The sequence below is a fragment of the Rhineura floridana genome, chromosome 4 (assembly GCF_030035675.1).
Source record: "Rhineura floridana isolate rRhiFlo1 chromosome 4, rRhiFlo1.hap2, whole genome shotgun sequence".
In the NCBI taxonomy this organism is placed as follows: domain Eukaryota; kingdom Metazoa; phylum Chordata; class Lepidosauria; order Squamata; family Rhineuridae; genus Rhineura; species Rhineura floridana.
Genome location: NC_084483.1, coordinates 82746956 through 82762551, shown reverse-complemented (window position 1 = coordinate 82762551; position 15596 = coordinate 82746956). Strand labels below are relative to the sequence as shown.

The 15596-nt window shown below is 40.6% G+C and overlaps 1 protein-coding gene across 7 annotated transcripts in view; it reads left to right on the top strand.

The window, feature by feature from the left end:
• POPDC3 (popeye domain containing 3) overlaps window positions 1-15596 on the top strand; it is a 40120-nt gene that overhangs the window by 20754 nt on the left and 3770 nt on the right. For 6 of the 7 annotated variants that reach the window (XM_061623467.1, XM_061623464.1, XM_061623466.1 and 3 more), the window contains one exon: window positions 14548-15286. In XM_061623467.1, coding sequence (XP_061479451.1) covers window positions 14796-15286 — 491 coding nt within the window. In that variant the 5' untranslated portion in view covers window positions 14548-14795. Of the gene's footprint in view, window positions 1-11278; window positions 11300-14547; window positions 15287-15596 lie in introns of those variants that run through there. The other variant, XM_061623469.1, reaches the window with a different exon arrangement.

Genomic DNA, 15596 nt, shown 5'->3' with positions numbered 1-15596 from the left:
TCTGCTAGTAAAATGGGAACAATCACTATCGACTTTGTACTGATGTATATTTAAAGAAAACCATTTAACTACATTATGTTCTAAAGTACTTGGTATGCCTTAACATTATAGAATATTTTTTTTGTTTAAAATTTCCATCTTCTCAGCTCAGGGAGCCTTCAAAGTAGTTTATGTAACAGAATACAGCAATTTTCATAGAAATGACACTATGTAATGCATGGTTTATGAGCACAAGCAAGTTTGGAGCAATCCTAAGTATAGGAAGACAACAAAACTTAGGCCAAGTTAAATTAAGCCAGTGTAAGTTACCCCTATTCCAAATCACATTCAGGAGCAGGGCTGCTGTTGGCTGAGCCGACCCAAGCCTGGAAGAGGGAAAACAAGACTTTAAAATAAACTACCGGTGTTTGTTCTGCCAACTTGCCTGGTCATGTGACTGCACTGAAAGAAGGTTGGAATAGGTGTAAGTCTCCCCTTGCCATCCCACCCTGGAGCACCCCTTTTGGGGACTTATGCCTGTGTAAGTTCCACAGGCTTAAGTTCCACTAGCTGAGCTCTGGCTAAGCCGGGTTGAGGGAGTTATGCCAGTGTATCCTGAGATGAGAGTGTTATGCTGGCATAGCCCAGGCAGGACAGTCCAAGATCAGCCTATTACAAACTTGCTCATCCTGGTGGATTTTGGGTTTGGATTGCATTGTAAGTTCCCAGTGGGATCACAGCCAAACTACCAGTTGCAAGGAGTTACGTAAATTTTAGCACTCAGAAATATATTTTATTCTGCTGGTGTCTGCATGAATTGTTATTCCCATTTCTCCTTAAAACATATGCTTTCACGGTCTTGATTGATGTTTGTGTGTTTAGGGAGAAATACTTATTATAATAAAAGAATGTACCTCTATTTGATGTATTTGTTGTCCCCCTGATAAAAATGCTCAGGGAGATCTTGAGATGAAAAATGAATTCAAGGAAGTATCCAAACTAGGAAATGTAGTAATGGGAGACTTCAACTATCTTGGTGTAGTCTGGCTTACATATGTGTTCTAGTCATGACAAAGAGTTAAATTTCTAGATACCCTAAATGACTGTGCCTTTGAATAGTTGATCGTGGAACTGACCAGAGGGGTGGTGACCCTGGACTTAATCTTAAGTGGGGCCCAGGACCTGATACAAGATGTAAGTGATGTCAAACCGATTGGGAGCAGTGACCATTGTGCTATTAAATTAAAAAATGAAATTGACTGCCTTCAAGTCGATTCCAACTTATGGCGACCCTATGAATAGGGTGTTCATGGTAAGCGGTATTCAGAGGTGGTTTACCATTGGTCACCGAGTGAGCATCATGACTATGTGGGGATTCGAACCTTGGTCTCCCAGGTTGTAGTCCAACACTCTAACCACATAATTAAACATACATATAAACGGCCAATTGCCAAGAAAATCTAACAGTCACTTTGACTTCAAAAGAGGAAACTCAGAATGAGGGGGTTGGTAAAAAGGAAGTTAAAAAGCAAAGGCCAGAAGGTCAAGTCACTCCAAAATGATTGGGAACTATTTAAAAACACACATATTAAAAGCTCATCTGGAATGTATACCACAGATCAGGAAAGGTACCATCAGGGCCAAGAGGATGCCAGCATGGTTAATTAGCAGAGTCAATAAATAAATACATGTAATTTAATAATAATAAATAAAGAAGCTGTTAGAGGCAAGAAGGCTTCCTTCAAGAATTGGAAGTCTTGTGCAAATAATAGCAAAAGAAATGCAAGCAAATAATAAGGGAGGCTAAAGATGAATTTGAGGCACATATTACTAAAAACATAGAAACCAACAAAAAAATTCTAAATATATTCTATGCAGGAGACTGTCTAGGGAGGTGTTTGGACCTTTGGATGACAAAGGTGTGCTGAAACAGGATAAGGAGATTGCAGAGAAAACATATGAATTATTTGCATCTGTCTTCACAGTGGAGGAGACAGGGCAGATCCCTGTGCCTGAACTAACTTTTACAGGAAGGGAGTCTGAGGAACTGAGGCAAATAGTGGTGATAGGAGATGAAGTTCTAGGCTTAGTAGACAAAAACTGACAAATCACTGGGTCCAGATGGCATCCACCTGAGAGTTCTCAAAGAACTCAAATGTGAAATTGTCAATCTTCTAACAAAAAATGTAACTTGTCCCTCAGATCGGCCTCCTTATCTGAGAACTGGAAGGTGGCCAGTGTAACACCAATCTTTAAAAAGGGATCTAGGGGTATACTGGAAATTAACATCTGCCCTGGGAAAACTGGTAGAAAGTATTGTTGAAGATAAAATAACCAATCATATAAAAGTGTGCCTTGCTGAAGCAGAACCAGCGTGCCTTCTGCAAGGGTAAGTCCTGTCTCACTCTCACTAACTTATCAGAGTTCTTTGAGAGTGTCAGCAAGCATATTGATAAGAGGTCATCCAGTGGACATGCTGCACTTGGACTTTCAAAATGCTTTCAACAAGGTACTTCTTCAAAGACTCCTGAGTAAGCTTAGCAATCATGGAATAAGAGGAGAGGTCCTCTTGTGGATCAGGAAGTGATTAGGAAACAAAGCAGAGAGCAGGAATAAATGGACAGTTCTTCCAATGGAGGAGAGAAAAGTGGAGTTCCCCAAGGATTGATATTGGTACCTGTGCTTTTTAACTTGTTCATAAATGATCTAGAATTAGGGGTGAGCAGAGAGATGGCCAAATTTGCTAATGATACTAAATTTTTCAGGGTTGTTAAAACAAAAAGGGATTGAGAAGAGCCCCAAAAAGGACCTCTTCAAACTGAGTGAATGGGCAGTAAAATAGCAAATGAAGTTAAATAGCATGGGGGAAAGGATAGAACCCTGTGGCACTCCACAATTAAGAGGCCAAGGGTCTGAAACCTCATCCCCCAATGCCACCCGTTGGTACCTGCCTGAGAGATAGGAATGGAATCACTGTAAAACAGTGCCCCCTATTCCCAACCCCTCCAGGCGATTTAATAAGATACCGTGGTGAACGGTATCGAAAGCCGCTGAGAGATCTAGGAGGACGAGGAAGGTGTATTCTCCCCTATCCAACGCCCTCCTCATATCATCCACCAGAGCGACCAAGGCTGTTTCAGTTCCATGTCCAGTCCTGAAGCCCGATTGGAATGGATCTAAATAATCTGCTTCATCCAAGTGTGTCTGCACACACTTTGGCCACCACTCGCTCTATCACCTTGCCCAAGAATGGTAAATTAGAGACAGGGCGGAAGTTATTCAGCTGAAGTTATTCATCTGAAGATGTCAACCCAGTGTACAGCAGCTGTGAAAAAGGCAAATTCCATGCTGAGGATCATTAGGAAAGGTATTGAAAATAAAACTGCTGATACCATAATACCATTATATAAATCTATGGTGTGGCTGCATTTGGAATACTGTGTACAGTTCTGGTCACTTACCTCAAAAAGAATATTTTTTAGTTTAGAATAAAGGTGAATAAGAAGTGACATGATAGAAGTGTATAAAATTATGCATGTCATGGAGAGAGTAGATAAAGTTTTTCTCCCTCATAACTTCCAATGAAACTGAATGTTGGAAGATTCAGGACAAACAAAAGAAAGTACTTCTTCACACAGTGTATAGTTAAATTATGCAATTCATGCCCACAAGAGGCAGTGATGGCTACCAACTTGGATGGGTTTAAAAGAGGATTAGACAAATATATGAAGGACGAGGCTATCAATGGCTGCTAGCCATCATGACTATGCTCTGCCTCCATATTTGGAGGTGGTATGCTTCTGAATACCAGTTACTAGAAACTGCAGGAGGGGAAGGTGCTCTTGCACTCCTGCTTGCGGCAACTGGTTGGCCACTGTGAGAACAGGATGCTGGACTGGATGGGCCATTGGCCTGATCCAGCAGGCTCTTCTTATGTTCTTATGCCTGGCTGGAGCATGTCCTTGAACTGTGATTGTGCTTCTTGCTTGCATATGCATGGATGATACAGAGAGGTGAGCAAATGTGTGCAGAAACTAGTCTATTGTACAAAGGTAAATTTTAATTGCTAAGCCTACATTTGGCCTCTCTCATCATTGGCATGTGGCCCTCAGAAGATTGTGCAGAAGGGAGTGTAACCCTTGGGCTGAAAAAGGTTCCCAATTCTTGATCTAGTTAATAAGTTTTAACCATTCTAGACAGGAGCAAGTTACCCAAAAACCTCCCTTTAACATACATTGGATAAGAATGTCAAGCTACCTTTTGCTGTGTTTTTTGCACATGAAATTCTGCTAGTGGTTGCCACATTAACCATGATTTTTCAATTAGTACTTTGCTGTTTTGTCACCAGACCTCAGAAGTGTGTATACTGCATCAGCAAAAACTGTAATAAGAAGCCTGTAAATGATGATAAAGGATGCAATTAAAACAGACTGCCCTGGACGCATTAACTATTTAAAATAGCATCTCTAAGGTTTGGTCCAGTTCCTTACAATACCTTTGTGGTAAAATGGGCTATTTAGTGATGAAATAAGGATGAGTGTAGTCATCCCCTTTCAACAGAAAATTGTGGGGAGGAATTCTGACTTCATAAGATGCTATCTTTACTAAATTGAGAATCAATGATTCAGAGTCTGATTCAGAGTCTGGTCTACCTGTTTTAAAGTCACTTAGAATGTCGTTCCTATTAAGGGACGTATTTGCCGCCACCATTAATATAGGGAGGACTCGTGTATGATTGCGTTAATCAAGTTAGGAGCCACGTGAGATCGTTTATCCAATTGGGAAGGGTGTTGGAGCAGCATATAAAAGGCTGCTCCTTCCTTCCCGCTCTTGCCTTTTTCGCCTCGCGGCACCCACCCTCCCTCCCTTGTCAGTATGGGCTTTGCTGGTCGCCAGAATGGGGCCGAGTAGGAATTTTTTTGGGGGGATCCTGATTTCAGAATCCCTTTGGTTTTGCCTACTCCATGCTGCTTGGGTTTTAATTCAATTGGCTCTTTGGTGGGGTTGGGTTGCGTCTGCTTTGGCTGGCATAGAATTCGGGCAGGTGAGCTATATGGGGATTATATTTAGGCGTTTACGGCATCCTGAAAAAGGGGCACTCCCCAGGGAACCATCAGGGCTTCATGTCTGGTGGGGATCTGGATAGTGTCCTTGTGGGACTGGCTTGCGCATCATGGTGAACGCCTGTACGGTGGGGCCATGGTGTGGAGGTTGGAACCACGCACATGGCTCCAAGAGCAAGGGGGGGATTCCACCCACGTCCTTGACTCTGGAGTTATGCAATGATGTGAATCGATGCCTTTAGAAGGTGGGAGTGTAGTCCCACGTAGTTAGGTTTAGCCTCACCTGCCCGAAGTACTTATATTTGAATGATTGGCTGTCTTGTTTTGGATTTAGTATGTTATATTTAATAAATATAACATTATTCCAATCTTGTGTCACGAGTCTTCCTTGTGTGGTGGCAAACAGCTGTCACTTTCAATATTGATTACTATTTATTTGTTATTTTATTTGAACTATTTCTGTACTGTCTTTTAGGGTAAAAAAAACTTACAAAGTAGCTTACACACACACACACACACACACACACACACACACACACACACACACACACACACACACACACACACACACACACACACACACACACAAGAAACAAAACTGTCAGAACATTTTACGCGGCACAGCAGGATGTTTAGGGGTCTGGCTAGGAGGGATCAGTTCAATGCTATTTGGTTTCCTTGCTTGCATTATGTGAATATTAGTTCTTCCATAAGGTCCCCAATCTTTGGAGATCATGCTTTGGAGAGGTACAGTTAATATAAGTCGTATGGCAAGCCAGTAAGGTATGTATCAGTCTTTGGTGATAGGAAATGAAAGATGGATATTTCTGCGTTTTGTCCTATGTAATATCTGTACAACTATTTCTTGATATTTCACACATGTTTATCACTGTTTTTGATCTCTTGTCATTCAGGATGATGCAATGTTTGTATTTTATTGAAAAACTACACACACACAAAATCAGCAGTGGATGGCATGGCGAGATGTCGCTGCTCACTGGACCTCTGTTCAGTTGCATTGCTGCTGCCTACCAAGAGGTATAGGGGGAAGTTGGTGCAATGCCATCACACCAGCAGGAGTGCAGGATTGGCTCCACCAGTGTGTTTGCCGTGCACCAACCTTGCCACCACCTTGCCTCTTCCCCTCTACCTCCCAGTAAGCAGCAGTGACTGACAAGCCAGAGGTCAGGTGAGTGTCTGTGTCCTTCCACACCATCTGCCCCTGCATAACACTACATACAAGTTCCTCTGCTTCCACTAACTCAACAAGCCTTGATTCATTTTCACATTAGATTTGATTTTTCAGAATGGAAATTGAAATAGTTGCATTTTTACATTTCCTTTCATCGTCATGAAGAGTATGTTTTCAAAACTAAGGATAATATGGGGCATAGGAGCATTCTGACTGCTGTGAGGAAGCTTATAACCCAGGACAGCAGCATAGGATATAGAGCGACAGACTCCAAGAGCATTGGATGTGTATGTTAATTGAGGGTGACCCAGATATATGGTAGGGGTGGAGGTGGGGAGGCTGTTAAGAAAGTATCAGGAACATTTGGTTGTGAAGTAGCAAACATGCTTAATGTGGAGAAAATTACAGCTGTATGGGTGAGAGGCATCAATAACACGGGGGAAGGTAGCTTATTAGTGATACCAGGAAGCAAAATGAGTTGGATTGTATAGGAAAAAATGCTAGAGCAGTAAAAAATCTGTAAGACACTATGAACAAGGAGAGTGTGAGATACATGGATATGCAAAGGAGATGAGACCTTGCCAAAGCAATAGAAGAGTGCTTTATGTACAAGTCACTGATAGAATTTAGCTTCCACGTAAGCATGATAAATTAATAATTTGATTCATATATTGCTCCAGAGCAGCATAAACAAAAACTGTATAATATGTGTCTTACTGAGGATAAGCATAATGTTAAGGTGTTGGACTTTGACCTGGGAGACCAGAATTTGAATCCTTACTCAGCCATGAAGCTGATTGGGTGACCTTGGGCCAGTCACTGCCTCTCAGCCTCAGAGGAAGGCAATGGTAAACCTCCTCTGAATACCGCTTACCATGAAAACCCTATTCATAGGGTCACCATAAGTCAGGATCGACTTGGAAGGCAGTCCATTTTCCATTTTCATCATTATCAATATTATTATTATTGGTGGTGCTGGGTTATAGTCCTTTTTCTATTTTATAACAAATAAAATTATATGGGTTAAAGGTTGTAAGTGAAGGTATCATTATGGTCTTCCTCAGCTAAGATGATTCTGAGCTTTGTATGATATTTAAAGCTCACATGTCATCCTTACATCTCTTCCCTCCCCTTAATTACTTAACACAGATATGCTCTCTCAATTGCTTATTTCTTTTTTATATTTAGAAGTTTGCTTGGTTCTTTTTGGACTAAATATGTTTTCTTAGCTTGTATTCTTTTTGGATGATGGCGATACCTTGTAACCCTCCCTCCATCTCAGTATACACCATTACCACATTTCGCCTCACAAGCCCGTGAGAGAAACTAGGGGACTTCCAGCTACCTTCCCATCTAGGTCTCATAACTTCATTGCTGCCCACTTTCCTCCACCAACAATGCTGTGGCTTTTCCTACCTAGGTCCAGTATGAATTTTTCTTCCAACCACAAACTAATCCCATTGAACACAAATGGACTTTGTTCAAAGGAAACATACATATGATTTTACTGTAAAACAATGCTACACTATTGCTACTTGTTAACTTAATCTGAATTTACATTGATTGGTAGTCTAACAGAGCGATCCTAACTACAGGAAACTTGCGTAACTTACTCTGGCTTCAGTTACCTCTATTCCAAACTCAGTTCAGGAGGAATTTGACTTATACCATCCTTTTTGCCAGCTAAATTCCACTGGGTTGCTAGGTCATGTGACCAAGTGGCAAGGGTACTGGAACAGGTGTAAGTCTCTCCTTGTCCTGTCCCATCTTGCCTCCCCCACCATTGGAAATTACACTTGCTTAAGGCTGAGCTGGGATATTTACACTGGTGTATCTTCAGCTCAGCTTGAGTGATGGACTCACCAGCAAAGCCCTGGCTCAGTCCTAGCTCAACCAGGGGAGCTAAAAACTCAAGATCCACCAAATCCAAAATCTTTCATCCTGGCAGATTGTGCTATAAGACAAAATAGATTAAATAGTGCTCATTCAAAAGAAATATCTCAGTTCTATTAGTATGAATATACTGATGGATACAAACACACTGAGATATGCAGGTGGGGATATTCATCCTGTTAATGCTGATTGAGTGGGAACTCCAGCTGTATCTGTTTATTCTGAGGCCAGGGTCAGGAACCTGTAAGGTTGCCATATTGCCCGGTTAGCCGGGTTTTACCCAGATTCTTTGCATGCCACCCGGCGCCCGTTTAGCCCCTTAGGTGGCCCGGATTCTCAGCTTTAATTTTTTTTAAAAATTAAGTTTCTGGGTGGTCCGGTTCTCAAGATACACATAAAAACGTCAGCTGCCCCCCAACTGTTAAATCTTTCTTTAAACAGTACTGTAATAATAATAATAATAATAATAATAATTTATTTATTAGTCGCCCATCTGGCTGGATGACTAGCCACTCTGGGCAACGTACAAGATAAAAACAGTACAGTAAGCATTAAAAATTTAAAACATAACAATAAAAGCCTAACCCATCTTAAAAGCTTTCCTGAAGAGCCAGGTCTTCAAAGTCCGGCGGAAGGTCATCTCAGAAGGGGCATGACGGAGGTCATTTGGGAGAGAGTTCCATAGGGTGGGGGCCACTATTGAGAAAGCCTTCTCTCTAGTCCTCACCAGTCTTGCTGTTCTTACCGGTGGGGTCGAGAGAAGGTCTTCTGAGGCTGATCTTGTTGAGTGGCATCCCTGACGATGCTGGAGGTGCTCCTTCAGATAGACTAGGCCAAAACCGTATAGGGTTTTAAAGGTCAAAACCAACACCTTGAATTGGGTTCGGTAAACAACCGGTAACCAGTGCAACTCCTTCAACACCGGAGTGATGTGATCTTGCCGGCGGCTGCCTTTAATCAGACGAGCCGCCGCATTCTGTACCAGTTGCAACTTCCGGACCGTTTTCAAGGGTAACCCCACGTAGAGCGCATTACAGTAGTCTAGGCGAGAGGTGACCAAGGCATGTACCACCGGTGGGAGCAGATGGTTGGGAAGGTAGGGGTGCAGCCTCCGTATCAGATGGAGTTGATACAGCGCCCTCCGGCTCACAGCCGAGACTTGAGCTTCCATGGACAGCTGGGAGTCCAAAATGACTCTCAGGCTGCGGACCTGGTCTTTCAGGGGTAAACGTACCCCATTGAGCATCAGGTCCACATCCCCCAACCTTCCCTTGTCTCTGTATAGCACTTTGTAGCTTTAACCCGCCCATTCAGAATTGCAGCCAATCAGTGAATCCAGGGTTGTGTTTCAGTTTGATTGACCTGAGGCAGTGTCTAGAAAACCTCATTGCAATGCCAGAAAATGGTGGTTCCCCCCCTGTTTATCTGAAAATCTCATAAATTGAGTAAGTATATACATTTCAGTGTTTTTCCCTCTTGTGTGCAGGAGTCAGATCCTGGGCAGTGTTTTGAAAACCTTCCCAATACTTGCTTTTATAAAAGGAATGCTAATCCCATATGCCCAGAGTAAATCCCATTGAATTCAATAGGACTTACTTTTGAGTAGACATGGTTATGAATGTGCTGAAAATCAATGGGACTTTGGAGTGAATGTAAAAAAGAATTGTGTTTGTGTTCTAACTCTTTCTGTTCCCCCTCCAGTCCTATTTTAAAGCAAGTAGGCAGGGCTTACTTAGGTATTACAGTTTTTATTCTGTAGGAAACCAATACTGATTTTTTAAAAACTAATACTGATTTTTCTGCAATGACCAACTGGTTTGACAATAAACTATTCTATGGGCTGTATGTATTTATACATTTGCAGTGTGCGTGCGTGCGTGTATGGAGTCTTTCCAACAACCCTGTGAGGTAGGGTTGGAAACCAAGGCAGCTCACAACAAGAAATAAAGCCATTTAAAATCCAATAACCATAAAAAGAAGTATAAACAGTTGCAAAACAGCGTAAAGTGGCATGATTCTGAATTTTGGGTTGTGTGAATGAAGTTGCTTATCACTTGAGGTTGCATTTCTGTCCCTGTTTGAGTAAGTTCCATTGAATACACTGGGACTTGCTTCTGAATAAATAAACCTAGGATTGCACTATAAATATCTTTACAGTTTGTGTAAATAATAAATATATTTGATAGTCATGCTTATATAAATATTTCTTCATTTATCATATTTTTGGTTTTTGGTTAGGAATCCTGACTGGTTGTGAGATGCTTAGTTTTCTGCCTTACTCATAGGAATCTTGTTGTGGTTGGTATGGTATTGCATTTAAGAAATCATGGTATGAAATGGCCTGAATCAGTAAAAGGCAGATTCCTTGGTTCCTAAAAGTGGGAAGAGACTCAAGGGCCACAGTGACTCCAACATTTATTTATGTATTTTTATTTACAACATTTATATACCGCTTTATTGTAAACAATCTCAAAGCGGTTTACAGAAAGAATTAAAACAATAAAATTATTGGCAAAAGCGTTAAGGACAGATACTTAAAAGTATTAAAAATAATAAAACCAACAATGAGTTAAAAACAGATTTAAAAACACAATAGCTTCCACATGCCTGGAGAGGCTTGCCTCAAGAAAACTGATTTTAGCAGGTGCTGAAAAGAGGCGTCTGCCTAATGTCAATAGGAAAGGAGTTCCAAAGCGTAGGTGCTGCCACTTTACAGGACTGATTTCTGACAAGAGCAGAACAAGTACTGTACTATGTGGCACCCATAACATGGAAAGCACAGCTTGAACTTGGCCTGGTAGCAAATCAGCAACCAATGCAGATTTCAGAGCAGAGGTATTATGTGCTGATAGGATCTCACTCATGTCAGCAATTGTGCTGCAGCATTCTGCATTAACTGCAGTCCCCAGGTCAGGTTGTGCTGCATGGGGATTTCTGTGACCTTGGCTGACTGGCTGCTAGGATTTTTTTAGTTTGGGTTTTTGGTTATGAATCCTGACTGGTTGTGGGATGCTGAGTTTTCTGCCTTACTCATAGGAATCTTGTTGTGGTTGGTATGGTATTACATTTAGGAAAGTGTTACTGCCTTCTGTGTTTTTCCCCCCTATTTGCATTTCACTTATCTTTAACCTCACTCTGTTACAGCCATAGAAGCAACAGCAGCACATGCAAGGTAATTAACTCCCATTAGTGATAAGAGCAAGAACTTTTAATTATTATTTTAATTAAAACAAGAGGCTTATCAGTACTTTGAAGAGGACTAGATATTTATTTTCTTTCTGAGCCCAGGACTGGGTCTTTCATGATGCCCGGTGGGGGGGGGGGAGCAGGAGAGTAGTCGATAAAGACAGACATCCTGGCATTGGTAATCTAATTAGCAAGGTATGTGTGGGGTTGTTGCACACTTCCAGGCCCAGTTTCATTTTGAGTATGGAGGTGGAACCTGTGTAGATGTGGTTGATCAAAGGGAGAAGAAATTTTGAGTTAAGCAAAGCTCTGCTTTTATAAAACCTAAGAAACATACAGATACTTTGAATGTCTGAGTGCCTGCACCAGTGGAATACTGGAGGAACTTGTAAAACTTGCTGCAACAGTATTTAGAACTGAGCATGTGGTGTGAAAGACTCCTTTTCCTAACATTTTGGCTTCTTGTTTTTCTCCACCCACCACATCTCTGAAATATATCGTATATGTAATGGTTAACTGTACTGCTGCCCTGACTTACTTTATGTTTGTTGCTATTTTGTGTTTTTATTATGTTTTTATATTGATTGTGTATTTTTATTGTTTTTATTATATTTGTAAGCTGTGGTGAGCTCTGTTTTTAACAGCAGAAGGGCAGGATATAAATCCTCTTAATCAATCAATATTCCATAGTGTTGGAAACTAGAGTCTAGGCATTTAAGGCTGAAAATGTTGCTTTTTAAAAAAAGATTTCTCACATCTTTCCCCAGTTTTGGGTGGTAATTCCTAGGCACAAAAACAAAACAACTGGACAATCCAAATATTAATATGCAAATATTTGCATAATATGCAAATTAGCCTGCCCGGATTTATGGAACTGGAATATGGCAACCCTAAGGACCTGTGGTTCTCCAGATGTTGTTGGGCCCCTGCTTCCATTAGTCCCATCCCCCCATAGACAATGGGCAGAAATGATAGTGTTGTAGTCCAACAACATCTGGAGGGTCTCAGGTTAGCTATCTTTGTTTAAAGGATGGTTGGATAGATACACTTTGGTTAGGTATGGTTTGTAATAGAAAATGAGTGATCTCAACAATTTTTGATACCTAGAATGTTCATTTTCTCCCTTTGAAATTTGTGAAGTTTATTTTTTCTTAATGATTTTGTGTTTTGCCTTTGCCTTTGCCTTAACATTTTACTCATGTGTTTGGTACAACATTACCTAGATGCCTCTGTGTTGTTATGCTCCTTCCCTACATCCAAACTGCTTGTGAGGCAAACTGAAGCAGAACTAAAGTTGTTGCACAGTGACCCTGTTTATGTGAACATATGCCTAGCAACAGCTTTTTCAAATCTTGGCATTAATAGCCTCTTGAGAAGCCTATGAGAGAATTAAAACATATCACCTGAGAAATGTGATATTGACAATTTCCCATGCCCTGCTTGAATTTCTGTTTGCATTCACTGTAGTGATGGCACTTCTGAAGTGCTGGATCCTCTCAGCGTTCAGAGAATAAAGTGCTTGAGTGGCTGATGGAAAATAAGCTCCATTGATTCGCCTTGGAAGACAATGATTGGAAGATTGGTTTCTTTAACACAGAAAAGCACTGACATTTAAAACTGCTCTGTTTCTAGGTTTTTTTATGGTGATTATGCCACAAGCAAATTGTAATTTTTGCTTTCCTACTGTGCCTGCAGCCTGATGTCATTTTGTATACATGTATTTTACTCTTAGAACTGAAATACAAAGGCAAAACTAGTTTGCAGAATAGGAAGAAAACCTTCAGCTACTCCTGGGAAATATATTTAAAAATACAATAAGTCTATTCCATGCTGAGTCTTGTTAAATTATAACACACTGTTTATATAAAAGAAAACTCTTAGAATTTAATTTACTGACAGTGCTATCATGCTGTTCTTCCAAAGCAGTCAGAGGGCTTAAATATGGTTCCCAGGTACCATATAGGGCCATAAGCCTCCTTAACTTCAACCACCAACCTGCTGCTTTATATGCCTTCCGGCCATTTTTGGGGCCTCACTATACAAAACTCCACTTGTCTTTTTTCACATGCCCTGTGGTTTAGAAATGTCATTATTTATTGGGTTAGAATCTTGCTCCTGCTGATTGGGGGGGGGGAGGCAACTTTTGCAGATTCCCCTCCCCCCTTCCAGAATAGTGTGGGTGGCACTGGTGACACTGGGGGCTGCAAGGGGGAATGGGCACCTGCAAAAGTGATCTCTGCCTTTATTCGTTTCCATGGAAGGTGAGGTCTTGATCTGAGCCATTGTATTTCTTTCTAATATTTATTTCACCACCTCACAGTGGAGGAATGGGCATCTGCAACAGTCACCTCTGCCCTTATTTGCTTCCATGAACGGAAAGAGCCTTTTTGTCCATGGCAGGTGAAGGATCAGAGCCACTGTATTTCTTTTTAATATTTAAGATTTTTAATATTAATTTTACCACCTCTGTCTGGACTGTTTACACAGAGAAGCAAAATTAAATACATAAGCAATTGTTTTGACAATTTTGTACAATGTCATGACATTAGGGCCAAATTACTAACATTACCATTAATCTAAAGCTGAATGTGAATTTAGCCAGCTTTGGTAGATTTTAATTGGCTTTAAAAATATATCAAATACTACTACTTGTGTTGTCAGATAATATCACAATGATTTATTCCCAAGGCAGGGGAAAAATTATAGTACTCAAGAAAAATAATTTTATTTAGACTTTTGCTAGAAGATTATCAGTGGTCAGCGTCATCTTGTGGGAGTAGTGAACATAAGAACATAAGAACATAAGAAGAGCCTGCTGGATCAGGCCAGTGGCCCATCTAGTCCAGCATCCTGTTCTCACAGTTTAAGTCAGCAAGGTTCCTGGTGACCTGTTTTGATTGCCATGGATCAGAAATTCAGGATGCTGGATTCCCATAGACTTTCACTTCTAGGCCAAAGACCTATATATACTTACTTGGGAACAAGCCCCATTGAACGTGAAGAGCCTTACTGTTTTGTAATCATGCATAGGATTGAGCTGTAAAGTACTATAGAAATGAATAATACTAATGCTATTTTTTCAATGGCCTGTATTGCTGAATGCTGGCCTGACTGGTCCTTGGAAATACACTTTAAGCTAAGCAAACATTTATGTTGATTATATATCAAAATAGTTGCATAAATGTTTCTTTCTATATTTATACCTTCCCTTCCTCTTCATTCTCTCTTGGACAGATCAGTAACATCATGGAACCAAGCAAATGTACATGTCTCAAGGTGTATGGATATTTAAGAAGACTGTGCTCCTGGCTGAGTAACTTTGTAGCTTTTTAAACCAGAACATGCATGGAAATTATGGTGACCAGCTAACAATGAAGGAAATGATGAACCCTTTTTCTATCTGAACCTTATTTTTATAACAAGAGGTTTTTGTGATCGCAGAGACGGTGACAATCAATACCAATCAATCAAGTGTTCAAGCCATGGAAGACAACTCAAGTTTTTGGGATAGTTTGATATATGCACACCCAATCTGTGTAACCTGGAAGTCAGAAGCAGAAGGATCAATCTATCATTTAGCTAGCATTTTGTTTGTTGTTGGCTACATGGGCGGAAGTGGGTTTTTTGGCCTGCTCTACGTCTTCTTTTTGCTTGGTCTAGGTTTTCTCTGCTCATCTGTCTGGTCATGGCTGGATGTCTGTGCAGCTGATATTTTCTCCTGGAATTTTATACTGTTTGTGATATGCTTCATACAGTTTGTTTATGTAACCTACCAAGTTCGGAGTGTTGCCTTTGACAAAGAATTCCAGGAGCTTTACCTTGCACTGTTCCAGCCACTGGGGATTTCATTGACAGTTTTTAGAAAGATCATCCTGTGCTGCGATGAAGAAGTAGTTACACTTGAGAAGGAGCACTGTTATGCCATGCAAAGCAAAACACCAATTGATAAGCTCTCCTTGCTTCTGTCAGGAAGGTTTGTATCACATTTATGTCCTTGTAAAGTTAAAAACAGAAAAATGATCAAGAATGCAAAGCATGTCTTCTGTGTGTTTTTAGTTTCTGTTTAAACTCAATACAGTAGGCTCAATGTTTTTGAACCTCATTGTAAAAACATTTCTAGTACCAAAGCTGTTACATCTTAAGAAAAAAAGGAGGATATTTTAATTATCACTTGTATTCTACAAATACATGCAAGTGCCCAAAAACATAAACTCTGAAACTTTTGGCAAGGTTAAGAATAGCTTTCATCTTTCTTTCCTTCTTTTTAATTAAAAAGCACCTAT